General features: G+C 43.3%; 1 protein-coding gene across 1 annotated transcript; it reads right to left on the bottom strand.

The window, feature by feature from the left end:
* vwa5b2 (von Willebrand factor A domain containing 5B2) lies at positions 1 to 27,335 on the bottom strand (the record flags this gene model as incomplete). The annotated part of the gene is made up of 24 exons (XM_080439707.1): positions 1 to 273; positions 1,168 to 1,450; positions 1,511 to 1,722; positions 2,875 to 2,998; positions 3,786 to 3,900; positions 4,531 to 4,581; positions 4,787 to 4,915; positions 5,070 to 5,216; positions 5,607 to 5,954; positions 6,677 to 6,914; positions 8,242 to 8,418; positions 10,541 to 10,692; positions 11,610 to 11,865; positions 12,370 to 12,555; positions 12,784 to 12,898; positions 15,961 to 16,163; positions 19,637 to 19,747; positions 20,306 to 20,482; positions 20,974 to 21,098; positions 21,881 to 22,012; positions 22,468 to 22,628; positions 24,911 to 25,136; positions 26,229 to 26,444; positions 27,197 to 27,335. 24 exons carry the CDS (start codon positions 27,333 to 27,335, stop codon positions 1 to 3), a joined length of 4,296 nt encoding a protein of 1,431 aa, XP_080295833.1.
* Positions 27,336 to 27,958: the final 623 nt, after the last annotated feature.

Raw genomic sequence — 27,958 nt, 5'->3', positions numbered from 1 at the left:
TTACATGTTGTTGGGGTTGTAACACAGCATGTTAAGCTTGATGTTCTCGTCCCAGTGGCGGAGCAGCAGGAACAGCTGCCTGGCGGCTCCCTTCAGCCCGGCCAGGTCCACTCCCTCCGGCAGCTCCTGGCCGCGCAGCCAGAAGTCGGCCTTGGCCGCCACCAGCTCCCACTCCATGAAGTATCCGGCGCAGCGGTGCTCCAGCCAGGCCAGAGCCACGGCCGTGGCCCAGCTGGAGCCCTCCAGGTCCCCTTGGGCCGGCCCGCCACTCCCCTGGAACCAAATGAGTATTAGAGTTTTTTTTGTTCGTTTTTCATTTTCATTTGTTTTCAATTTCAGTTCGTTTTAATTCATTTTTAAAAGTAGGGTTGCTGTTTAGTTTTCCTTTTGTGAAAAATGCATAGTTTTAGTGTTGTTTTTTTGATTTGTTGTTTTTATAATACTTATCAGGGGGGTGAGAGTCAAAAATGTCAGAAAAAACGTTGTGTTAAAGCTGGCACAGTAGAAACAAATGGAAGATAGATTTAATATGAAGCCAAAATACTAGGCTTATTCAGTATGAAATAAATTGACAAAGACAAAAATTAAGGACATTTTGTGTATTATTTGATTTAGTTTTTAGGTTTTCTAAGCACACAACACCTTTTCAGATATTTCTTTTTTAGTAAAGCCTAATTTTCATGTTTATTTCATTTAACCCATTAAGACCTGGAACTGTGTCATTTTTAGATTTGAGCTAAAAAGCATTATTTTACACTTTAGGCTATTCAAAAATAGCAGATATACAAGCTCATAGCGCGGCACCGAGTGCCGCGCTACGAGCTTGTAGATCTGCTATTTTTGAAAATTCGTGAAAATGTGTGCAAATCTTTGAATATATATATATTTTAAAGCGAACATTTTTAACTCAAATCTTTGCTTCTGGGGGTCCCTGGAACAACATATTTTGAGATGGGGGTCCACGGCCAAATACGTATCATTTTGGGGGTCCTTGACATGAAAAAGATTGAGCACCACTGATATAGAAACATACGTTTTTCAGAAAACTGTTGGGATTTAGGAGACATGTAGAATCGGCTTCAGGTCTCAATGGGTTAACTAAATACTTTTTCAATTTTAAGTTGTAGTCACTTGGTTTAGTCTTATAGTTAACTATAATAACCTTGCCTGGAACTCTGCCACGGCCGCGTCCACCGGAGAGCCCGCCTCGCAGACGTCCGTCTCCGAGCCGCGGCCGCTGTCCGCCTGGCCGCGTCCGCCGGCCGTCAGCTCCGGGGAGCCCTCCTCGGAGCTGAGGAGGTCCGAGGGCGAGGTGACGGCGGGGGACAAGGCGGGGGCGGGACCCCCTCGGCCCCCCCGGCGGCGAGACGACCCCCTGCTGGGGTCCAGAGTCAGGGGCGTGTCCTCCGGGGTGTGGTGGAAAGGAGGAATCGAGGGGGGGGGGGCGGGTCTGACGACAAGGGAGGAGGAGGATGAAGGGGAGGACACGTTCTGATTGGGTGATGATGACGATGTACCGGCGCGGGGTTTGCCGGCGGCGGCGGCGCCGGGCGGGACAGAGGGGGGAGGGGCGTTGGGGGAGGTGCACCGGAACGGCGGGCTGAGGCTGCTGCGGTGGAGGCTGTAGGGCGACGCCCTCCTCAGGCGGTCCAGAGGGATCTGGATGCGCTCCGAGTAGCTCTGGGTCAGCAGGAAGGCTCCCGACGCCAGCTGCAGATGCACCTGAAGGAGACCAGACGGCATATGCTCTCCTACCATTTACAATTTGGGCATTTAGCAGTACGCTCTTAACCCATTAAGACCTGGAACTGTGTCATTTTTAGATTTGAGTTAAAAAGCATTGTTTTACACTTTGGGCTATTCAAAAATAGCAGATATACAAGCTCATAGCGCGGCACCGAGTGCCGCGCTACGAGCTTGTAGATCTGCTATTTTTGAAAGATCGTGAAAAATGTGTGCAAATCTTTGAATATATGTTTTTTTAAAGCGAACATTTTTAACTAAAATCTTTGCTTCTGGGGGTCCCTGGAACAAAATATTTTGATAGGGGTCCGCGGCCAAATACATATAATTTTGGGGGTCCTTGACATGAAAAAGATTGAGCACCACTGATATAGAAACACAAGTTTTTCAGAAAACTGTTGAGATTTAGGAGACATGTAGAATCGGTTTCAGGTCTCAATGGGTTTAATCCATTAAGACCGGGAACGCATCCGTGTAACCACTTAAACCATCATTTTATACTTTGGCTAATGGACATTAAAAAAAATCTGATATACAAGCTCGTAACTCGGCTAGATCTGTTTTTTTTTGTGCACATCTTTGAATATATTTCTTTAAAGCAATTTTTTTAACTCAAATCTTTGCTTCTGGGGACATACAAATGTCTTCTAAATCAAAAACGACGGTTAAAATGTTTTAAATAAACTTATGTTGCTATAATATCAGTGGTTCTCAAACTTCTTTCATTTCAAGGGCCCCCAAAATGATATGTATTTGTCCGCGGATCCGCATCTCAAAATATGTTGTTCCAGGGACCCCCAGAAGCAAAGATTTGAGGTAAAAGTGTATATATATATTCAAAGATTTACACACATTTTCAAAAATAAATAAAATAGCAGATATACAAGCTCATAGTGCGGCACTCAGTGCTGCGCTATGAGCTTGTATATCTGCTATTTTTGAATAGCTAAAGAAATCTTAAAATGACACAGATGTTCCCGGATTGAATGGGTTAATCCAGAGCGATTTACAGTAAGCAAGGTAAACACGAGGTAATACATCAAATGCATATTGTATACTTTGTCGTACAATGGTGTGGTACAAAAATACATGAGGTGTGTGTGTGTGTGTGTGTGTGTGTGTGTGTCTCACTAGAGGCAGGTAGTCCGGCGCCTCTGTGTCGGCCTGTTTGTCCGTCTCTGCAGACAGACAGTGAGACTTCAGAGGAACCTGTTTCCCTGATGAGATGGAAGACCTCAGTCTGCCCAGAGGGAACCTGGAAGTACAGAGAGACACATGGATATGAATAACACGCAAGTTATTCATAGCACAGTACTGTAGTTATCTAAAACTTAAACTGAGAAAAATGCTGCCGTTAACTGAAACGAAAACAAAAACAAAATCTTAAAAATAAAAACTAAAATGAACAATGCAAAACTTACTACAATGACACAGAATTGCATGTAAAATATATATATATTTGTTTACATCATATCTGATCATATCATACATTCTTTAAAGGTAGGGTAGGCCTAAGTGATTTACTTTGGTTAAAATAAGTGTTAAATAGCTCTATATTCTGATACTCATTGCTATAGAGTGTTTGTTCAGTAAAAGGAGTCTCCCATGTCTCTCCAGCTCTTTATTAAACAGAAAATGCATTTTCAATGCTCTCTCCTGATTGGCTTAAATTTTGTCACCTACCTTAAAATGTACTATATTCTGTTTACTAAAGAGCTGGAGAGACTCCTGTGACCGAACAAACGCTCTGTAGCAATGATTACTATCAGAATATAGTACTTTAACCTTTTTAACAATAATAATAATAATAATAATAATAATAATAATAATATCACTTACCCTACCTTTAAATCTCCATTTTTAAGCTTCTATAAATCAAGGCTTTCCTTTAATACCTGAAAAACTAAAACCGAGACTAAACTGAAATCATACACCAAATTGAAAGAAAACGAAATAAACTAATGGATATTTTAAAAGTATAATAACAGTTCGTTTTCGTGTGTGTGTGCGTGCGTGCGTGCGTGTGTGTGTGAGAGCGCCACCTGGAGCTGAAGAAGCTCTCCATGGAGCGGCTCTCCACTGAGCGCTGGGAGCGTGTGGAGGGACCAGTAGACATGGCAGAGGGGCTGGTGGCAGGGTAGACGCCCCCCCCTGAATCTGACAGGAGGGTTGTACTGTACATATCAGGGTGAACTATGACCAAAAATGTTCGTCGACTACCTTTTTTTTTAAATAAAAACTAGACCAAAATGTTACGCGTTGTGAGCTTGTAGATCTGCTATTTTCAACTACAAAATTGTAACTAAAATCTAGTTGACTAAAATCTTATGATATTTAGTCGACTAAAACTAGACTAAATCTAAAACTTTTAAGATGACTAAATATGACTAAAACTAAATGACATTTTATTCAAAAGATGACTAAACTAAATAAGAATTTGCTGTCAAAATGAACACTGGCACACATACAGTGTAGGTCAGTGCTTCTCAAACCTTTTCATGCCAAGGACCGCCAAATTGAAATATATTTGGCTTAATCAATGCTAAAACAAAAAGCCAGGATGCCATCAAAGGCCAGGATGCCATCTGGTGGCCAAATAACTGAACTACAGATTGTAAAGTTGGAAGGGGGAAAAAATGGATTAATAAGAATGAAATGAGCTGTCTCTGAAACAGTGTTCAAAGGAGTTGCATGTGTTATTTAAAACTACAGTTGGTATAGCTGGTATAAATTATGACTATAATTTTTTTCTTGTTTTTTTCTGAGCAATGGAGGAGCAGCACTTACTGGAATCCCAAGACGTGAGGCTACAGGGCGAGGCCGGAGTGTCATCCCTGTCTGAGAGATGCAAAAAGGCAACAACGCAATAATGATGCATAATCTGTGTTGTTGGGGATGTTACTTTGAAAAGGTAACATGTTACATATTTCAAAAAGCAAAAAAGTTATGTTACAATATCTGTGCCAAGTATTGTGTTATATGACTTTTTTTGTGTTATGAATAATATGAAATGCATGGCACGTGGTGGTGGTACTGTCGATACCTGTGGAGTTCCAGAGGTCCTCTGTCTCTTCGCTGTCTTTACTGGAGCGCCGGCGACCCAGACCAACAGAGTAGGCCCTCTGTCTCCTGCTGCCTGACTGAGAGCTCCGCCTGTTCCCCAAACGCACCCCTACACACACACACACACACACACACACACACACACACACACGCGCACACACAAATGCTTTATAATTTTCACAGCATGTAACTTTGTGGACCACCATGTTTGTGTGATGTTGACACACACACACACACACACACACACACACACACACACACACCTGTGGCTTTGATTTCGCCGCTGCCGTCGGGCAGGTCTTTGCTGGGGTTGTTGCTGCCCCCGGTGGCCTTGAAGGCAGTGTACATGCAGATGATGTTACAACTCTTACTGGTCTGGATGGCCTTCATGCGGAACCGCTTAGCCGGGCCTGCATGGGAAAAGAACCACCGTGCATTATGCACCAGAACAGCATGAGGCGCTGTGGTTAATAGCTAGATCTGGGGTTCCCGAGCATTGGGTCACAGACGCGTTTGTATGTAAAATATGATTATTATTTTCAAAAGATTTTCTGATATTAAAATAAAGTCTGATATTTAAAAAACATTCCAGAAATGCTCTAAAATATACACAAATAGTGAAAATAGTCCATCTACAAGCTCACAACCTGTTGCATCGTACGTTGTGAGCTTTTAGATTGACTATTTTGACTATGTTTGGAACAGGGCTGTTATTGAATTGACTTCTGAAAAAGTTTGGGAACCCCTGGAGCTAGACAATCAGGTCACAGTTTCGTCAAGTCGAATCCTGCAACACTCACCGTGTTCGATATCGTTCTCCTTCTCCGCCATCTTCTCAAAGTCTCTGATGACGGAGCGGGCGGTGAGCTGGTGAATGATCTCTTCCCAGGGCTCTCCTCCACCACCACCTCCTTCTTCTCCTTCTTCTCCTCCTCCTCCTCCTCCTCCTCCTCCTCCCTGACCTTCAGGGGTCCAGAGGTGTCCCAGGTCAACGGTGACGTCCCAGGACAGAGGCCTGCCTCCCAGCAGGCCGTGGATGAGGGCGCGGCAGTGGCCCGGAGGAGGGTCGGGGGGTGCAGCGGTGAACAGGTACTGGGGGTCCGTGAAACTGTCCCAGTCCAGAGGGGAGGCTGGGAACAGCAGCCCATCTGAGGAGGGGTTCAGACACACATGGATCAATAGATAACAATCAACTTTATGGTCACGTCACAGATTTACAGGTGTGAAGAAGTGGGTAAATCATTATTATTATTATAATTTTTTTGCGTGGTTCTCCATCATTTTGTTGTTTTCCAGAAAGGGAGAAGAAGAAAAAGGATGGGGGCAGGGAGTGGGAGAACAGGGAGAAAGAAGAACAAATGACATAAATGTAAATTATGATTGTGATAACAGTCTGAAAACAGGGCGGTTCCTCAACCTCCATGGGAGGCGGGTTTTCGTGCACAGGCCGACCAGGGAGCGAAGGGCAGACTCTTGTAGCGTAGATCTACAAGCACCGGCCAGCGAAAGCCGCCTGTGTCCGCTTTGAGGAGCGCTGTGGCCGTCCCTCCAGAGAATGGGAACTAGGGAAGCGATAGCGAACCAATCATCAAAAAGTCCAGCGAAACGCCCACATTTTGAAGAAACCGCTAAATGTAGGACTGGTTACCCCAGTCAAAAATCAAACATTAAAGAATCATGTTAAAGAGAACACAGGTATACGTGCATGAGACTAGACATAGATCAGGGGTTCTTAAACATTTCCATGTCAAGGACCCCCAAACTGATATGTATTTCTGAAAAGCGTTTGTGCCAGAGACCCCCATACAAGATTTGTGTCGTTAAAATGTTCCAAAAAATATGAAGGATGAATGGATGCAGTATAACTTACTGGAGTCGGTGAGACTCCTGCGGGACAGCGCTCCTCTTGAGACGGGCTGCGTCTCCCCGTCACTCTCCTCCAGCCTCCCCCCCAAGGTCTGGTCAAAGGAGACCCTCTCTAGCGCCCTCCGCAGACGATGCATGTCCAGCTCCCCCTGAGGAGAGGAGAAGCTCCGCGCCGCCATGGTGGAACGAGCCAGCGTCCTCTGTCTCCTACGAGACTCCTCGCCACCGCACAGGCGGCCATTCTGCGCGGACAAAAACACTGTGTTTAAAAGACAAAGGCTGTGTACACACTAGTCTCGCGTAGCTACACAGCTGTTCCACAGCAGTGTTGCCATTTTTGATTTAGTCATAGTCTTTTGAATAAAATTCCATTTAGTTTTAGTCATATTTTAGTCATCTGAAATGTTTCAGTTTTTGTCTAGTTTTAGTCGACTACATATCATAAGATTATGGTCGACTAAATTTACATTTGGTTTAGTCGACTAAAATGTATTGTGGCGGTGCCTTGATGGCGTCGTAATGGCTGATTTTACACTTGGTTGCATGCTGAAAATAGCCGATCTACAAGTTCACAACGTGTCGCAGCGCGACGCCTTGTGAGCTTGTAGATCTGCTATTTTCAGAGTGCAACACCCGAGCGCAACCAAACACAAAATGACTTGTCTTAGTTCTACTGGATCTCTTCTCCATTAGTCCCTCCCTAACATTTTAGTGTATTTTTTATTTGTTGACGAAGTTCTCAGTATATTTAGTCTGAGTTTTAGTCATCGTAGCTTAGTTAGTTTTCGTCAGTGAAAAAAGGTAGTCGACGAACATTTTTCGTCATAGTTTTAGTTCAGTGGAACATCATAGTCCAAGCCTAGTCACAGAGAAAGGGGGGCATTTACCAGGTGTGAAATGGTGACAGGTGCGAATTGGCCGACATTTCACACCTGGCAAATCAGGCACGACAATGGGGGGGGAGGGGAAGACTTAACAGGGAAAGATCAGGAAAAGTGAAGAGAAGTGTGAAGAGGTCAGATGTCATGTCTGTAATTGGACTCACTCCTTCAGCGAGTTCCACAGAAGGAGCCCCGTGTGGGTGTGGCAATCCTCTGCGCCCCGCCCCCAACCCTCTTTTATTGCATAGCTACCCAGGCAATTCCAGATGCTATTGATCATCTTTATTATCTGTTGCTTCTGCGCTCTGTGGGCGAGAAATCCAAAGTGATTCCATTCACTCTCACTGTATGGAGAAAAAGGTCTTTAAATCATCTTAAAATTATGTTGAGACCTCTTAGCATCGGTGGTTCTCAAAGTGGCATTCGGGGACCCCCAGGAGTCCTTGTGGGGGTCCCAGGCGGGTCCCCAGCAAAAGTAGTTAATATTGCATAAAAATCAATTCAACAACTTTAATCCTATACTAGGGCTAAACACAAACTGAAAAGTATCTCTTGTGGGGGTCCCTGGAACAAAATACTTTCAGATGGGGGCCAAATATATATCAATTTGGGGATCCTTGACATGAAAGAGTTTGAAAAACAAACGGTCTTTAACGTCTTATAAAAAAATGATGAGCAAGCAATGAACCTTCTTAGCCCCGTCATCTGTGCTTTCGGTGGAGGGGTTCTGCTGCCAGGAGGAGTCGGCCCATCGGGACAGGGAGGACCTGTGCTGCAGAGGGGGGGCCACTCTCTCCAGGCCCTGAGGCAGGGAGCCCGTGTCCCGCAGCAGGACCCCGGGGCAGGAGGGGGCGGCGTGAAGGGGCTCCGAGTGGAAGGGCATGCTGCTGCTGCTGCTGCCTGCGGCCAGGCCTGTCACCGTCACAACATTCCACGTGCCGATTCATTGTCATTCAAATAATTATGATTAAGGATTTATAATTGTGTTATTGACATTGGTCACTTTTTGACAGTGTGTTGCCTTTTAGGCTTTGTGAATAAACAATTGCACATGGTAGATATGACAAATAACTTAACATTGCCTGCCAATAACGCATATATGCGTTCTTTAGAATCCATCACTTGCTTGCCAAGAACGCATATATGCGTTTTTAGGAAAGGAAAAAAAAAATTTGACCCAAAGACCAAGGAGATATGATCTAGACTCCTATCCACTTCCTTGTTAACTTGAAACTAAAAAATTCTGTATCTCGGCTCCTGAGTACTTTTTGTTTTTTCAATGAAAAATCTCTGGCAGAAAACAGCAAAAAATCTGAAATAATTCTGGCAGTCAATCGGTTAGTTAAAGAGCCCGTAAACGGGAAATGCCCTGTTTTGGGCATTTCCTGCTTAGAGCAGTTTTTCTGGGCGGGGCTAAACACCTAACCTGATGACACACTCAGGTGCGTTTCAGTGATGTCACTGAAATGATGGCATAATATGGCATAATTCCTAACTACACCAGTCTTCTGCCAAGGTACACCAGTCTTCTGACGCTATACCCTAGTGCAGAGGTCTTCAACAGGGGGTCCGCGACCCCTAGGGGGTCCGCGGAGGTACTGCAGGGGGTCCGCAAAATTGTTGTTTGATTAAACAATATTTTTGTTTAAAAAAACAAAACAAAAACAAAAAAAAATTCCCCCAAAATGTCAAATTGTCTTTAAACATAACATGAATCCTAGCCTGGTAAACCCTCCCTCCGGAAAATCTCATTTCCATTTGATTTCAGGAAGGAGTCTGGCCTGAAGGCTTGTATGGGCGTTTCTAGCGCATTACCAAAAAACCGAGCCTATGAGCGTCGTCGCTCATCGTTCTGTGATTGACAGCGAAAATTGGCCAATCAGGTGGCGAGTGAGCCCGAATGGCACCGAATGCAGCCTGAATGCAGCCGACAAAACACGAACGGCAGCCATCTTTTCTGTGCGCTATTTTCTCTGCTGTTTTTTTACTTCAAAAAGCTCTCAAACTTCTATTTTGAGGCACGGAATTTACTTATAAGATATCGCTTGGATAGAATTTTGTTGTTTAACTTCATATACGTGGTCAATTAATCATGACAGAGCCTATTTAAAAATAAAAATTTAGAGAACCGGCAGGGGCGGGCAGTGACACGCATGTATCCGAATAAGGCAACCTATTTTGGGCATGGCCGTCTCAAAAGTCCCGTTGCGTCACATTAGTCTGGAAGTGGTAAAAATGCACTGGCTGAAGTGGGAAACAGCTGATTGGCTGAAGGGGTTGTCAGTCAACGGTATTACTCCCGCCCAACTCGAGCCCACAGCCAAAATTGCAGAATGGGCGATCATGCCAGACTCACTCCTGAAATAAATTACAAATGAGATTTCCGGAGGGAGGGTTTACCAGGCTACATGAATCCATAGCAAACAGATAAATGGAGACACAATGCACAATAACATGGTATGTTTATACATATTTTGTAGCGAATTTTTATTTTGCACACCTACTGGGGCAGGTGCGTATAGGAGCAGGCAATATAAAACACAATTGTATACATAAATATACAATATATGTGGTAGCCCCCCCTACCCTACGAGGTAGGGGGTCCCTGCTCCATCTCCCCATCAGTTTGGGGGTCCCTGGCCTGAAAAGGTTGAAGACCCCTGCCCTAGTGCATTGCTAATATTTGGCTATAATACTTTTTTCATTGCCTTCAGTGCTCATCAGCAGAAAAACTGCTTATTTGTCATGACTTTGAAACCAATTTTTATATACTTTTATATACTACTATATTTTATCATTATAACTTGGCTGGGTGGTTTATAACATATTATTCTATGGTCTGACAGAAAGAAATAATACATAATACTGCTTATAGGCCTACTAAACTGGGTTAGGATTCTTCCTGTTTATATTACAGGCTCTACAGAGAAAGTGACAATGAACTGTACCAATAATCAACATAATGTACTATGGCCAAAACGGCCTACAGTACCTGTGGCCTCGGAGGTGGAGGAGCTGTGCGTGTGGAGGAGACTGCGCTCACTGCTGACGGAGCAGCGGGTCAGAACGTACTGCTCCTGGATGTAGGAGCTCCGCTGGATCCTCTTCCTCACGTCACTGGACCAGTCCAGCTCCAAACCTGCACACACCAGTGTTCATTTTGATAGCAGATTAACACACACACACACACACACACACACACACACACACACACACACACACACACACACACACACACAGCATAATTGTTGCCAACGGATGTTAGAGTTTGTAATCTTTCTAGTTTAACCCATTAAAACCTGGGAACGCATCTGTGTCATTTTAGATTCTTTTGGCTATTCATAAAATAGCAGATATACAAGCTGACGCGCTATGAGCTTGTATGAGCAGTTTTGAAAAATCGTTAAAATCTGTGCAAATCAATGAATATATAATTTTTTTAAGTGAACATGTTTAACTCAAATCTTTGCTTCTGGGGGTACCTGGAACAACATGTTTTGAGATGGCGGGGGGGGGGGGGGGGTCCGCGGCCAAATACATGAAAAAGTTTGAGAACCACTTATATTATAGCAACATAGTTTTTTTCAGAAAACTGTTAGGATTTAGAAGACATTTTGTAGAATCGGCCTCAGGTCTTAACCCATTAAGACCAGGAAAGCATTGGTGTCATTTTAGATTTCTTTGGCTATTCAAAAATAGCAGATATCCAAGCTCATAGCGCGGCACCGAGCTTGTATATCTGACATTTGTGCAAATCTTTGAATATATATATTTTATATAACACTTTTTACTAAAATCTTTGCTTCTGGGGGTCCCTGGAACAAAACATTTTGAGATGGGGGTCCGCGGCCAAATACATATAATTTTGGGGGTCCTTGACATGAAAAGGTTTTGAACACACCACTGTAACAACATAAGTTTTTTCATAAAACTGTTAGGATTTAGAAGATTTCTTTTTTTTATAAGCCTCAGGTCTTAATGGGTCAAAATGTGACCTTTTGAGCAAGGCGTGACATTCAACCGCTGACCACCAGGTGTCAGCGACAGTCGTCAGACCTGGGCTGCCGGTGGTGGTGTCGGTGTCTTTGGCGCAGGAGAACTCTGAGGAGATTTCCCTGGAGATCTCCCTCAAGGCCTCCTCCAGGTCCGCTCCTCCTCCTCCTCCTCCTCCTCCTCCCCCCTCGGCAGCAGGCGTCATGGAGGCCAGGAGGTCTGAGGCAGGAGGAGGAGGCGACAGCTCGTCATTGGACAGGCCGAACACGGAGCCCGTGGAGCCGCGGTGTGTGGCCTTAAAGCCCCGCCCACCACCAGCCTAGAGCAAAGCAAGAGGCCTGTCATGATTATTACACAATCGCCCTATCACAATTACTTGAGATAATCGCATTTGCTTTTGCATAATAGACAATCGTTTTGCATTAATCTGTATAACATCGGTTTCAAAATAGCAGACATAGTTCATTTTGACCATTGAGGCCAGTCATTGTCAATACTTTCTTTGTATAATATTACAGTTATGCATTATATCTGTCCTGTGCATTTTACACAAACAGAAATGTTAGTTTTATTTCCATATGTTCAAACATGCAATGCCAAAAACACAATTAAATCATTAATCAATGATTTGTATGACAATTAATCGTCAACAAAAAAGTTATGATTGTGACATCCCCACAAAGGAGTCTGGTTGAACACATGGATAGAAGAATACATCCATTCTTAAACAGGCATGCGCACGCACACGCACACACACACACACACACACACACACACACACACACACACACACACAGCGAATTTCAGAGAGCATTTGTTATACCTCAGTGTTTTTGCCTTTAAAAATAGACATATCATACAAAGTGCAGTAGCCAATCAGGCGATTCCCTGGATAGAGAGGAGGAATCTCATTGGGTGAGAGGAGAGCCTCCATGTTGTCCGGCAGGTACCAGTCAATGCGCACGTCGGTCAACACGGGTTCAAAGGCTTTTTTCAGGGACTTGATTAACTGAAATTGAGAGTGACCTTCATTATATTTAGTTTGATATAATATTTTGATAAATAGAATGTATAATATATATATATAAATACTGCTAATAGGCTTTTCATGGATTGAAAACAAAACCTATAGCCCCAAAGAACATACTGTATAACAGAGCTTATATCCCCTTAATTTTGTACTTGATCTGCAGTTAAAATTTTGTCCACTAGATGGCAGTACAGTCATGTGTCTAACCTTGGGCTGGAGTCTCTCCTCATCCTCCAGGAACTCCGTGGTCCCTCCTGTCAGCTTGGCCACGCCCTGCAGGAGCCTCCGGCATGCTCTGGGCCCCAAGCCCAGACCAAAACATCTGGAAAGGTACAGTATGTAACATTCAGGCTTACATACACCAACACATCTGGAGAGGTATTTGAACATTCAGGTTTACATACACCAGTGGTTTTCAACCTTTTTCATGCCAAGGACCCCTAAATTGATATACATTTGGCCGCGGACCCCCATCAGATTTTTTTTTGTGCCAGGGACCCCCCAGAAGCAAAGATTTGAATTAAAAATGTGCTTTAAAAAATATATATACTCAAAGATTTGCACACATTTTAAAGATTTTTCAAAAATAGCAGATCTACAAGCTCATAGCGCGGCAGCCAAAGCTAAGTGGTTAAAATGATTGTGACGCTATGTTAACTCATTTTGCTGGGGACCCCCTGGTACCCGCCCCCCCCCCCCCCCCCCCAAGGACCACTGGTTGAAAACCACTGACATACACCAACACATCTGGAGAGGTATTTGAACATTCAGGTTTACGATGCACACCAAAGCAGCTGGAAATTAATTTAACATTCAGGTTTTCATACACCAAAACAGCTGGAAATAAACTTAACATTCAGGTTTTCATACACCAAAACATCTGGAAATTAATCTAACATTCGGGTTTTCATACACCAAAACATCTGGAAAAGTATTCAGGTGTACGATGTAGGCTACACTCAAAAAATGGCAGGCAGGTTTCTGAACTGTCCACAACCCACCAATGAGACTACAGATTGAGTAGACAGAAATGGTGCCATCTTATAATGAGCATCATCAAGGACCAATTATGAAGATACGGTTGAAAACGGGGTGAAGCGCTCCTTAAATTATAAGAGCCATCTTCAGTCAGTTCACTCAAAGTCTGTCACAGTTTTTTTTATGTGCCCGTTGATACTGTGTGCTACTTGGCATATGGATGTTTCTGCCCGTATCTTTATTCAAACGTCATGCACATGTTAATTTAAACCGTCAGATATTTTCGCACACAATCAGGACATAAATATTTATAGGGCTGTAAACCGTAATGGCGTAATATATGCTGCCTCTCTCTCTCTCTCTGGAACAGAACTGTTATTTGTGACAGAGCGACAGCGATCAGAAGCCATTTGGCTAATTGAGAGTTTGAAGAAAGCATGCGGGTGACAGACTCATTGAAAATGCTTGGGTGCAGGGTGGTCCCTCTATAGCTTTTTTGCCTGTATAGCTTTGCATCTTCATGTCGCTCACTTCCATTGAAAGTGTATGGTAGCCTGTAGCTACAGTACCAGTGTGAACGCAGCAGCAGCAGCATGACGATGATGATGATGATGATGGTGGTGGTCTGTCACAGCAGCCATGGTCATGGCCGTGCTGCTGTGACAGACCCAGGCGCAGTGGTGGAAAGTAACTAAGTACATTTACTTAAGTACTGTACTTAAGTACAATTTTGAGGTATTTGTATTTTACTTGAGTATTTCCAATTTCCAATACTTTTACTTCTACTCCACTACATCTCAGAGGCAAATATTGTAATTTTACTCCACTACAATTATTTGAAAACTTGAGTTACTAGTTACTTTTCAGATATAAATGATTATAAAACATACATTAACCACTTTAGCCCTATTTTATACATAGGCTATTTGAAAATAGCAGATCTACAAGCTCACAACGCGTCGCGATGCGACGCGTTGTGAGCTTGTAGATCGGCTATTTTCAAATATCTTAGTACTCTTACTTTTGGTACTTTAAGTACATTTTGATGCCAATACTTTTGTACTTTTACTCAAGTAAATTTGGAATTCCGCACTTTTACTTGTAACGGAGTACTTCTGCATTGCAGTATTGGTACTTTTACTTAAGTAAAACATTTTGAGTACTTTTTCCACCACCGCCCAGGCGGTCCAACAGGAGAATACTAATGAGGCATAAATGTAGTTATTGAGCGATGCCCAGGGGGGGTGTTGTAGAGGGACTGACTGACTGACTGACTGCGTAGTGAGACCAGAGGTGGACACACACACACACACACACACACACACACACACATACACACACACGCACAGACCACTTAGCAAGATTACTGGGTGTGGCTCAGCAATACATCTCTCTCTTTCTACCCCCCCCCCCCCAATACATCTCTCTCTCTCTCTCTCTCTGTCTCTCTCTCTCAGTTCTCTTGCGCTCTCTCTCTCAAGATATGGCTGGCATACAAACACGTTCTCATGTTTTTGTACAGTAATTTAGGTTTGTTTTCTTTATCACAAGAATGTCCTTTAGATAGCATGTTACTTAAACAGATGCTATAGGTTTGGGGGCGCCGTCGCCGTTAAGGCGCATACCACATTATAGGCTCCAATGCAGCATGATTACAGCGAGTCGCAGGTTCGATTCCCAAGCCCGGTGTACCTTTGCTGTTTGTCACTCCCCCGCCTCTCTCTCCCCCCGTTACCTGTCAATCTTCACTGTACTATATCCAATAAAAAAATATATTTAAAAAGAAAACTGAAACATGCTATAGTTTCAGGTGGTCTGGATAGCATTTGTACAGATTGCTTTTTTTGATAGCATATTGTTTAGACCAGGGGTCTCAAACAGGGGGTCCGGGACCCCTAGGGGGTCCTCAGAGTTACTACAGGAGGTCCCCATAATCTTTGTGTGATATGATTTTTTTTTTTTACATTAACCACTTGAACCCTAGTATTCCTTTTCTGAGGAGAACTTTGGCCAAAAATAGCAGATCTACAAGCTCACAACGCCTCGCGCTGCGAGGCGTTGTGAGCTTGTAGATCGGCTATTTTTGGCAAAGAGTTACAGGTGTGTAGAGGGAAAAAAAGAGCAGCAAATGTTTATCTGAAACACAATTTTATAAAATATAGAGAGGGGGTCCCTGCTTCATCTCTCTCTCGGCTAGGGGGGTCCTTGGCTTGAAAACGTTGAAGACCCCTGGTTTAGACTGATTCTTGGTTTACCTGGGATCTTATTGTCTATGCATTCTGTGTACTGTATGTGATCACCTTATTGTCGCTCTGGATAAGAGCGTCTGCTTAAATGTAGCATTTTAAATGTAGCCATTTAGCAGCTAAATGCCTAAATGGTGAATTGTAGATAAATGGCTGGTACCTGGCAGTGCATGTGTTCCTGCGGACCAGCTCCAGCACCTTGCCCACGTTGCCGACACTGCCGTCCGTCACGATGAACACCTGGCGCGGGCAGGACCGCTGCCCCCCCTGCTGGTACACCCACGACAGCGCACCCAACAGGTTGGTGCCCCGCATGTCGGCCCGCATCTTCTGGATGTACTCGCACGCCTGAGCCAGAGTCACCTGTGTGTGTGTGTGTGTGTGTGTGTGTGTGTGTGTGTGTGTGTGTGTGTGTGTGTGTGTGTGTGTGTGTGTGTGTGTGTGTGTGTGTGTGTGTGTGTGTGTGTGTGTGCGTGTGTGTGTGTGAGTGAGAGAGTGAGTAAGAGAGAGAGTGAGAGCAGCCTGTAAAACCGGTCTAAAGGGCCATTCACAGCAAGCACGATAACCATCGCAATAGAACTATAAATATGTCGTTTTAAAAATCGTTCCAGTGAAATGGATGACAACGTGCACGCCACAACTATAACGACAAATGAGACGTAGCCTGCGAGTTAGTTCAGGCAGCATATACTCGAGAGGTTACATACTGCGGCTATGCGGGTGCATACAGAGTTATTACAATACTATTACGCAGTCTTACGTCAGAGCTGACGTGACAATCAGCTGACCAATCAGCGGGTTATTTAAGCTCACCTCAGTCTTCGTTCATTCTCTGCTGTCATTTGTACCCCTAGTTGTTGGAATGCAACTGTTACTCCCACCACCACCCCAGCACCACCAGTGGGCTCTGCTATTGGTTCTGTTCCCCATGGGGGGTTATGTATGTATATCTATCTCCCTGCTCTTAATGGTTAATGATGTCTGTATGATTGTGCCGAGCAGGGAGAAAAATATTTGCAGAGCCGAACGCCAAGATAAATTATTATATACACACTTGTATTCACATTCATAATAAAATATTGGTTCAAAATTCGTGAGTTATCTGACTGAACTATTGTCGTGGACGATATCGTTTGGATCACTTTCAGCGCAATTTTATGAACGCTAGAAACATAATGACAACCATTCAAAATCCATGGGAAGGGGGGGATGCAGTTTTGTTATGAACCCATTAAGACCTGTGGCCGATTCTACAAATGCCTTCTAAATCAGTAGTTCTCAAACTTTTTCATGGCGAGGAGGACCCCCAAAATGATATGTATTTGGCCGTGGAGATTCTTTTCCCTAAAAAAAAGCTGCGAGCTTGTAGATCTGCTATTTTTGAGAATCACTGTTCTAAACCACTGCTCTAAAATCCTAAGAGTTTTCTGAAAAACCTATGTTGCTATATATATATATATATATATATATATATATATATATAAAATCTAAAATGACACAGATCCTTTCCCGGTTTTAATGGGTTGTTAACGGAGGTTAGGAGACGATTATGAATAGCCAACGCTGGCTGGCATTACCTCAGGTAGGCTTGCCTACTTATAATCAATATCATTAATCAATTCATCAATAATCAGTCAGATTATCCATAATTATATCCCGTCTTTCAGCCCCACGGAGGAGGAGATCTCTCTCTCTTCCCCTCTCTCCCTCCGTGTGGGCTACTGTATATCCTGATACAGCTACTGTACACTGCGCAGATGCACTGTTTACAGAACTTTATCGTTCTTCGGCGTGGACGGCGACTTGATTACCGCCATAGTTATCACTGTGTGCTCAGTGTGAGTGGCGCTTAATAAGTGAATCAACCGTCCAATGACTGTATGTCATTGGCTGTGTAAATATCATGGTGTACATTATTGATATCAGATGTCCTGGCAAGAATTTAATTAGCCTCTCTCTCCCATCTATAAGCAAAGAGTAAACTCATTATGTTAGCACCTGCCTTGAAGCACCAGCCAATCACACGGCTTGACAGGAGGGGGGGGGGGACTGTACTTAAGTAAATGTACAGCACTGCATCAAGTACTGTACTTAAGTAAACAAAATGTAGTATTTTTACTTTACTTGAGTATTTCCATTTTTCAATACTTCATACTTCACCACAGAGGTAAATATTTTACTTTTTACTCTCCCTCTTTTTACACTACAAACAATTGAAACTTTAGTTACTATGATATAGTAACTGATTTATTTATTTATATATATAAAATATCTGATCTACAAGCTCACAACGCATCGAGATGATCGATGGTGTTGTACATCTGCCATTTTTGGAAAGGTTTGAGCACTTTTACTTGGGTACATAATATATAGTTGCATTTTGGTATATTTAGTTTGTTTTGGTAGATCGAAAACATCCTCGATGGGGGGGGGGGGGGGGGGGGCTTTCTAATTGGTGAAAATGCATGAAAGGCCACCATAGTTCCACATGGTGTGTTAAAGGGATAGTTCACCCCCCCCCCCCCCCCCCCCAAAAAATAATAATTTTAATTTTCATCAATTAATTACCCCATGAAGCCTTGAATTCATGGAGATCTTCATTGTTTGTTTTTGTTGCATTCCTAATCCAATATTTTAATATATATATATATTTTTTTTTAAATCAACCACTTAAAGCCCCCAAGCCTTAGTAAAACAGACCTGAGTTGCGACTGCACTTCAAGTGGTTTAATTGAAGTAAATAGGAAGTCAAACTTAAGAAGAGCAATAGCCCATTATATTAAAAACAATCACTTATAAGCAGCACCATTAGTAGACCTTTCAGAGAGATGAACTCTGTGATTTCACAGAGTTGTTTTGGAGTTTAAATACAAAATTGATTTATTATATAGTTTTACCCTGGCCTCCTATTTACAATTAGTTACATATTGGAACATTGGATCAGGAAAATGAATCAAGGCTGGTGGAGTAAATGTACTTAGTTACTGTCCAGCCCTGCCAGCAGGTCAGCTCCCTGCGTTGCCTTAGCAGCAGCGGAGGATCAGGTTTAACCCATTAAGACCGGGAACGCATCTGGGTCATTTTAGATTTATTTGGCTATTGTTTTTGAAAAATCATGGATTTTTTTTTAAAGCGAAGCTTTAGTGCAAAGACTTGAGTTAAACAGGTATATATATATTCAAAGATTTGCACACATTTTAACGTTTTTTTCCCTCCAGAAATAGCAGATCTACAAGCTCATCAGCTTGTACATCTGCTATTTCTTAATTGCCAAAGAAATGTAAAGTGACACAGATGCGTTCCCAGATTGAATGGGTTAAGCCAGACGTGGGCTCTGCCAGGAGGACAAACACTACTTTAGCACATCATGTTAAACCGACCATATGGTGACCTTTCACGCATGTTAACCAAGCAGTAGATAGCCTCCAAAATCAAACCCTTACGGGTCTGTAACTCGGAGAGTGTACAAATGGAATGGAGACAGGGTGTCCTTGAGGGGGTTCCAGGGGGTCCCCATCAAAATTCGTTGATATAGCAAAACAATCTGTTCAACCACTTTAACCCAACACTTTAATCATTTGAAAATAGCTGATTTACAAGCTCACAGCGCGTCACATTGCGACGCGCAGTGAGCTTGTAGATTTAAACTATTTAAAGTCTTGAAAAAAATGTGCTTATTTTGGAGACAAATCTTGTATGTGTGGGGGGGGGGAGGTCCCTGACACAAAAAAAATTCAGATGGGGGGTCTGCAGCCAAATACTTAATACTTCATTTGGGGGTCCTTGACATGAATAGGTTTAAGAAGCACTGAGACAGGTGACAGAAGGGAACTCACGTCAGTGAGGAGCTTGCTGCTGGTGAACAGCGTCTTGACGGTGGTTCCAAAGCCTACGATGTTCAGCATGGTGCCAGGCGGCAGGCTCTTCAGGGCTACCACCATGCCCTCCTGAAAGACACAGCATATGGATACATTCATATCGCTGGGTTAGGGTGGAAAAACTGTTACTTTTCAGGAAATGGGAAAAAAAAGAACCTGTGTTCCAATCGATCCAATGTAGTTATTACAGTATTTAGTCATACTTGTTAATACTTTTCATTGGTTAATAATGTTTATAAAACTCACAGACACAATTTATTTTCAAATATTTCAATCTTTGAACAGTTCACACTGGAGGATAATCATGCCCGACATTCGCTCCCTATCTGCAGTAGGCTGGTGTCCCCCCGAGTCCAGCTTTAGTCACCTTTATGTGTGATGTTGGTGCCACTCATATAACTAAGTCACCTTTGTGAGCTGGATGTTGGTGCCACTCATGTAACTAAGTCACCTTTATGCGCTGGATGTTGGTGCCACTCATGTAACTAAGTCACCTTTATGCGCTGGATGTTGGTGCCACTCATGTAACTAAGTTATTTACCTTTATGCACTGGATGTTGGTGCCACTCATGTAACTAAGTCACCTTTATGCACTGGATGTTGGTGCCACTCATGTAACTAAGTCACCTTTATGCGCTGGATGTTGGTGCCACTCATGCTGCCACTGCGGTCGATGATGAACAGCAGTTCCCTGGTGGCTCGGTGCAGCTCTGCAGGCTCACACAACACATCTGGACAGAAGTTCAGCATCAGCACCGGCCCGCTCAGAATGTCCTTATGGTGCCGCTTCCTCACAAACTCACACTGCCAAGCAACACACAATCTATAGGCTCTGTGCATAACTAGGGCTGTCACCGTCATGTCAATTTACAAGTAAATGTACTTTGTTACTGTCAACCACTGCATAGGACAAAGGTTGTCAGTAATGTTTAAAGACAGGGCAGTGGGGGAAAAAACAAAAACAGACAAAAACAGGGTCCACTGTTGTGACGTTCGCGAGCGATTCGTTCAAAGTGATTCATTCTTTTGGGTGAATGGGAACGAACTCAGTAACTTCCTCAAAAATAATCGTTGTGTGGAAAGCCTGGTGACGCAAGGTTCAGTCAAATGCAGCATTTTGACTGGCTGAAGAGAGACGTTCCTCTTTTGCCATTGGACGAGAGGAGGGCGGAACCGGAAGCGCTAAGCGGTGAACGATGAGCCAATCATCACGTTTTATAATCTTTTCAGTGAACAGGAACTAAATGACCAGAGTCACTGAAAATAAAGACAATTCCCACCACTTATCCACTGACCTTTTTCTCAGGATCACAGTCTTTGCGGACGCAGCGAATGAAATCACGGCGTGAAGAGATCTGCTGTTCGTATTGGCTGAAGGAGAGCCGGCCCCTCTCCAGGATAACCAATGGGCTGTGAGCTTCTGTCAAGTTTGTAGAAGGCAAATCACGTTTTGGGGGAAACAGCAAAACAACATACAAACAGGCCTTTTAATTGTAAGATCGTATTATATTTTTATATTGAGTTATTGCTACTTTTACTAAAAGGTAGGTTTAGTGGTATTTTTTGGTTAAAACTAAAGTTTTTTTGTTAAAAGGTTAAAGCACTATATTCTGATAGTAATCATTGCTATAGAGTGTTTGTTCAGTAACAGAGGATTCCCTGTTTCTCCAGCTCTTTAATAAACAGAAAATACATTTTCACGTAGGTGAAAAAATGTCAGCCAATCAGGACACTCTCTCTCTCTCTCTCTCTAGGTCGTCCTCAGACGAGCCCTCCATCGTTGCTTCCAGTCATGCCGGTTCTCCACACATCTGGCCAGTTCGTCGGTACTTTGCGCGCGTGCGTTGGTTCCCACAGCAACAATTAGCTGGCTGGCAGTTCTTGATGTCTCAGGAGAGAGTACCCATTTATCAGTTTCATTTTTTATAGTGTTCCAGTTTCAATTTTGTCTGCTCATATCTTTGTGTCATCACTTCCACTTCAATTGTTTAATCTCTATCCTGATTGGATAAAATTGGTGTCCCGACCTGAAAATGCATTTTCAGTTTAATGAAGAGCTCTATAGTAATACTATAGTACTATAAGAATATAGTGCTATTTAACACTGATTTTAACCAAAGAAAATCACCTACCCTACCTTTAAGTACAACTAAAATCTTAGTACATCTTCCACCACTGGTTGTATTTTTAGGAGTGACTCACCGCTCAGGTGCAGAATGACCTCGATGTGTCGGTCATAAGGGTGCTCCTGTGCCAGGGTGATGTAAGTGGCAGAGGCGCTCTGGGCGCTGGGGTCTGCATCCGCCCTCAGAGCATGAGTGGGACTCTCCAGGCCTAACAGATGACAGTGGTGGAAAAAGTACTCAAATGTTTTACTTAAGTAAAAGTATCAATACTGCAACATACTGTAGAAGTACTCTGTTACAAGTAAAAGTCCGGAATTCAAAATGTACTTGAGTAAAAGTACAACAGTATTGGTATAAAAATTTACTTAAAGTACCAAAAGTAGAAAGTACTCATTATGTACAGTAGACTGTCCCATTTCACAAGTTTTCAAATGTAAATAATGTATAAAAATCTTTTGAAAATACTACTTCTACAAGATCGGCAAATGATTGTAGTGGAGTAAAAGTACAATATTTGCGTGAAAGGGTGGCATTTCTTCCTTGGCCTAGGACACACAGACGGACGGACGGACAGGGTGCAAAACGTAGTCTCGGCCATGCCTTTCGGCCTGGCGGAGACAACGAGGCTTTAGTGCTAGAGAACATTGAGAAGACGGGTCATACCGGCCAGCAGGCAGGCTCCTCTGACCAGCAGCTGGAAGTTGAGTTCATAGGGTGCCAGGTTGGCAGGCGGGCTGGTGAAGATGGCATGAACACACTGCTGCTGCTCGGAGCCCAGTGCCCGCTCCTGCTTGCCGGACGTGGCACCAAAACAACTGGTTTGTCTACGGACAAAGAACCACGGAGAGATTATTATTATGTCATTAATCCATTAAGACCTGAGGCCTATTCTACAATATATGCCTTCTAAATCAGTAGTTCTCAAACGTTTTCTTGCCAAGGACCCCCAAATTGATATAGATTTGACCACGGACCCCCATCTGAAAAGGTTTTGTGCCAGGGACCCGCCAAAAGAGAAGATTTGTGTTAAATTTGTTTGCAGATGTACAAGCTCACATCGTGGCATGAAGTGACGTGCAGGAAATGGAAAAGAAGAACCCGTCAGGCCTGGAATTTCCTCCTTTTAGGCCCGATTCAGACTATGGTACCGAGTCCACTTGCCAGATGTTGCGATTAGTGTGAAACTGCGTACCGCACGGAACGCCGAACCGTACCCGGGAACGCCTGGGGAGGTAGTCTGGGGTCCGATTGATGCGTACTCTGGTACGGAACGCTGCAATGTCCTTAGGGTCAAGACCACTTGGCCTTTTGGTATTGTACATTTGTCGAGGGCACAAAGGCCAAATGCCAGGGGAGGAAGGCCATCAAATGATTTTGTCCACGAAAATTGTATTTTATTTATAAAATGTTCAATAAATCACGTTATAACTATCAGTGAAATAAGTAAATAAATAAGCTGTTTATTTAATAAAAATAATGTATTGGCATCAAGGCCTCTTGTGGCCTCAGGGTATATCATTTTTTGAGGGGCAAAAGGCCAAACTGAGGGGCTACAGCAGTCATGGCATTCATGGCCTCCGTGAAATTCCTGCCCTGGTTCCAATGGATCCAATGTAGTTATTTAGTCACAAGCTCTTGTTAATACGTTTTAATTGGTTCAATATTCATGAAGCCCACAGCACAGACCACTTTCACTTTCAAAATAGCTTAGAAATAGCTAAAATGGCTGATCTACAAGCTCACAACGCGTCGCGATGCAAAGCCGTGTGAGCTTGTAGATCAGCTATTTTCTACTCGCTACTTTTGTTGTGTGACACTCTTGTACGATAAAAGTAGGGCATTAATTTACGGGGGTAAAACGTAACATTTACGGATTGCAGCTTTAAATAATTTCAAACTTTTTAAACAAATTTACATTCAAGTGTTTGTTTAAAACAATTACATCGCTGTGTATAATCATTACATTTTACGATACATTTTCGTACTAATAATTGCGATTAACGGTTTAATTGTCATTTTTGGCATTGAACTTTGGCACAGTATGAATACAAAATTACATCTGTTTGCCTTTTAGGCTTTGCAACCAAAGCTGCACAGGGCAGGTATGACAAATACATTATATATATTTAATAATTTTACACTTTCAAAATATTTAAACAAAATAGCGGGAATAGACAATCTACACGTTATTTATTTTTATTTTTTTAAATAATTTTTATCCCACGATTTTGTAACCCTTATTTTTCACCCGGTGCCAATTTTTCTAAGTGACCCTGGGCGCTACACTCCCCTCACCAGCCTAGGGAGGCCAGGGCCGAGCTCATGCCTCCTTCAATGCATGAGAGTCAACTGACCTTCTTGTCACCTGACAGGGGGGAGTTTCCCCGGTTGGACGTAGCGCGTGGAAGGAACACGTTATTCCAACCAGTTCCCTTCTCCTCCATCAGGCGCCCCGGCTGTCATGGGGGAGGCGGTATAGCAACCAGGATTACTGCATGTTTTTGTGAGGGTATTAACTACCCTGAGAGACACGGGGAGAACATGCAAACTCCACACAGAGTAGGCCCTTTCGCCAACCCCACCTAGGGTATGGGCGCTGATGACGCGGAGGAGAAGACACGCCCCCAGCACCCACAGCGTCCCCGGCAGGAATCGAACCCAGGACCTTCTAGCTGTGACGCGACAGCGCTACCGACTGCGCCACCGTGCCCCCTAATCTACACGTTATTTCTGCTATTTTGGGAAAATGTATGACATTTTTTCAACATGGAAACAATTCGGACGATTTGAATTGTGATTATCTCAAATAATTGTGATTAGGTGATAATGTAGTAATTGTGACAGGCCTATATATCGTCTCTGTCGGGTGGAAACCTCATATGTCCAAACTTTTACTTTAAGGATTAAAATTCAAAAATAGCAAAAGTAGCAGATCTAAGCTCGATACCTGATACTTTTGATGCTTTTCTGTGACACAGTAGTATGATCAAGCAGGGCATTAATGTACGAAAAAAATAAATATATATGGAGATAATATGGAGGTTTATTTATATATAACTATATAAAGAAACGTATATACAGCTATAATGATATCTGTGCAGCCCACCCGGTCCCCTCAGACTTCCCCCCGTTGTCGGCCTTGCTTGGCGTCATGCGTCCGGTGACGATGGGGGTGAGCAGCGGGGGGTAGACGATGTGGATGGCTCCGTTGTCCAGCGTGGGCAGCTCCAGCGTGGTGCTGATGACAACCGACACGATGTCCATGGGACCGATCACCCCCGTGCCCACGATGAACGTCGTTCTCTCCAGGTCTTCGTCCAAGATGAGATGCCCTGCATGGAGGGTGCAGCCGATCAAATTCATACATTTTCAGTATTTTTGCGCGGCACCGTTGTACGACTTACAGTAAAATAGTTATTAAGTGGTTGATCATAATACATTTTGTTGATTATAAAAATCTAAATCTATTAGCTATTTCACTTTCAAATAAAATAAAACATAAAAAATATATATAAAACATAAATGAAAAAAGTAATGAAAAACTCAGAGCCCCGCCCTCATGCATTAGTAGGACATTTTAATGTTTTTAATGTTTATTTTATTTGAAAGTGAAATATACCTCTATCCCTAGAGATGTTGAGATTGAAGTCGTTCAATGTGTTTTTGTTGTTGCTTCCATTACACATAGTAGTTGTAGTAATAATGTATCTATCTATCTATCTATCTATCTATTCTGGTGACTGAGGAGCACTGATGACTTCTCACAGACTCCATAAATAGATTAGTCTCATTACTGCACCATGATTATCTGAGTGATTTATTGGAGGCTACTATAGGTTCCAGAGCAGTGTGTGGTTCTGGAGCTCTGCCGGGGGCATTGGCAACGCTGAAGAATTCAACACATACAGCACATGATTCTTATGTCTCCTTTGCATAGAAACAGGGAAGCAGGGTTCAATCGTGTGATTGATGTACTTTATTTATTATCGTTCCTGACTTGCATCGTTCCAGAGTATGTTAACATAAAACTTATTTTCTTTATTTGTGTAAAGCACATTGAATTGTCTTGTGGTTGAAATGTACTAATTGCCTTGCCTTGCATCGTTCTCGAGTAGTAAAAATGAATGACCAGAGTTGGATATCAAAAGCAGAGGCATTTCCACCACCCTCCCATTCCCCCCAGTAAATCAAACCCTGTGGAGATTGGAGAAGCATCCCTGTGTAATTAATAGCTCAAATGCCAGCAGAGCTCTGCACTGTTAAATGTATTGTACTGTATGTACAACCTCATCAGTTCTCCGGTGCCTCTGCTGGACTTTTTCTCCTTCACTAACCCCTGCTGTCTGTCTGTCTGTCTGTGGCAGAGCAAGCAGAGTTCCCAGAAAATCTTGCATAAAGTCGCAGACAAGAGCATTTCCCCTCACCGTTTGTGCACTGCATGTCTAAGTTGGAGCTCCCGCAGCAGCCCCACTCGCGGCTGCTCCCACACTGGCCGTCGAGCCCCGATCCTGGGCAGCAGTCCAGACAGCAGTCCTCCAGCTTCCCCCGGCTCTGGATCTGTACTCCCACCAGCCTGCCCGCGATGATGGCCTCAAAGCCCACCACCACCTCCCTTTCACCCAGAGGGTACACAAACACACCTGGAAAACACACACACACACACACACACACACACACACACACACACACACACACACACACACACACACACACACACACACACACACACACACACACACACACACACACACACACACACACACACACACACACACACACACACACACACACACACACACAGTTACTGATCCAAAAAACGTGAACATAGACAGTACAAAACAGCTCTGGCATTCTCTGGCTCTGGTAAAAAAAAAAATCATTTTGTCCACCCAGGTGCATAGCATAGCCTTCCTCGATCACCTGTCCCAGATAAGGAGAGGTGTGCCCCCCCCACAAACAATAAACTAATAAACCAACTAAAACTAATAACACCTAATAATCATAATAATAACCAATCAAACAAAAACTAACAAACAAACAGAATGGCTTTGTAGAATGGCTTCTACAAAGTGCTCAACCCCAGTACTTGAGTAAAAGTATAGATATTCCTGGTCAAATATTACTCAACTACAAATGAAAGTTGCTCAGTCAGATGTGTACTTTTAAACATACTTAGTGAAAATAGCTACAGTACAATCTCACAACACGTTGCATCGAACTTGCAGATCTGCTGTTTTCACTATATTTGAAAAGAATGCTACAAATAAATGAAAAGAGCTTTTGTGAGAAAAACAAGTCTCACAAAAGCCTGAGCAGACGTGAAAAATGACCACAAACATGTTTGAGAGTGAAATATCACTTTAAGTCGGTGAATGTGAAGCGTATAACTCGCCTTCTACAGACTCGGTGTCAGCGTTGGCGTAGGTCAGGTGTGCGGTGATGCCCAGGGAGCAGCCGTTGGCACAGGACTTGATGCAGGAGGCCTTCAGGAGCAGCGGTGCCCACGTGGAGCGGTTCCTCAGGCCCACCATCTTCTACTGGAGGAGATGCCAACCAACAGACACATGTCAGATGATGGGGTCACACTTGTTATAGCGTTGCTGTCGGGCAGAAACCTCCTAATGTCATGGTGACAGACAGCCCTGGCACTGGGGGCCACAGTTACAGAGACACAGCATATCGTCTCTGTCGGGTGGAAACCTCACATGTTCAAAACTGTTAAGGTCCTTACACACCGGGGACAATTTTTTCACGCGAATAATACGTTGTTTTTTTTTTATCTTAAAGTCAATGCAAACTTCCACATCAGTTTCGGAGCGAAAAAGCGCCTTTTATTTATTCGGGCCGAGTCCGAATTTCGCGTATATTCGCATAATCGCCGGTGTGTAATGACGTTTAGTGTTACTTTCCAGGATTCAAATTCAAAAGTGACAAAAGTAGCAGATCTACAAGCTCAAAACGTGTAGACTACTTTTGATGCTTTTTGTGTGAGTTGTAGTACGCTGTAGTATGATCAAGTGGGGGCGTTAATTTACAGAAAAACACAAAAAGTTTGATTATGGAGATAAGAGGTTTCTGCCCGACAGGCAGCGACGCTATGTGAGTATGCATTTCAATTACATCGTTTTTCCATTCGCCGGTTTATCACAACGAT

The sequence above is a fragment of the Gymnoscopelus braueri genome (assembly GCF_963280865.1).
Source record: "Gymnoscopelus braueri genome assembly, chromosome: 10".
NCBI classification, from domain to species: Eukaryota; Metazoa; Chordata; class Actinopteri; order Myctophiformes; family Myctophidae; genus Gymnoscopelus; species Gymnoscopelus braueri.
This window is presented reverse-complemented; position numbering and strand designations above follow the sequence as displayed.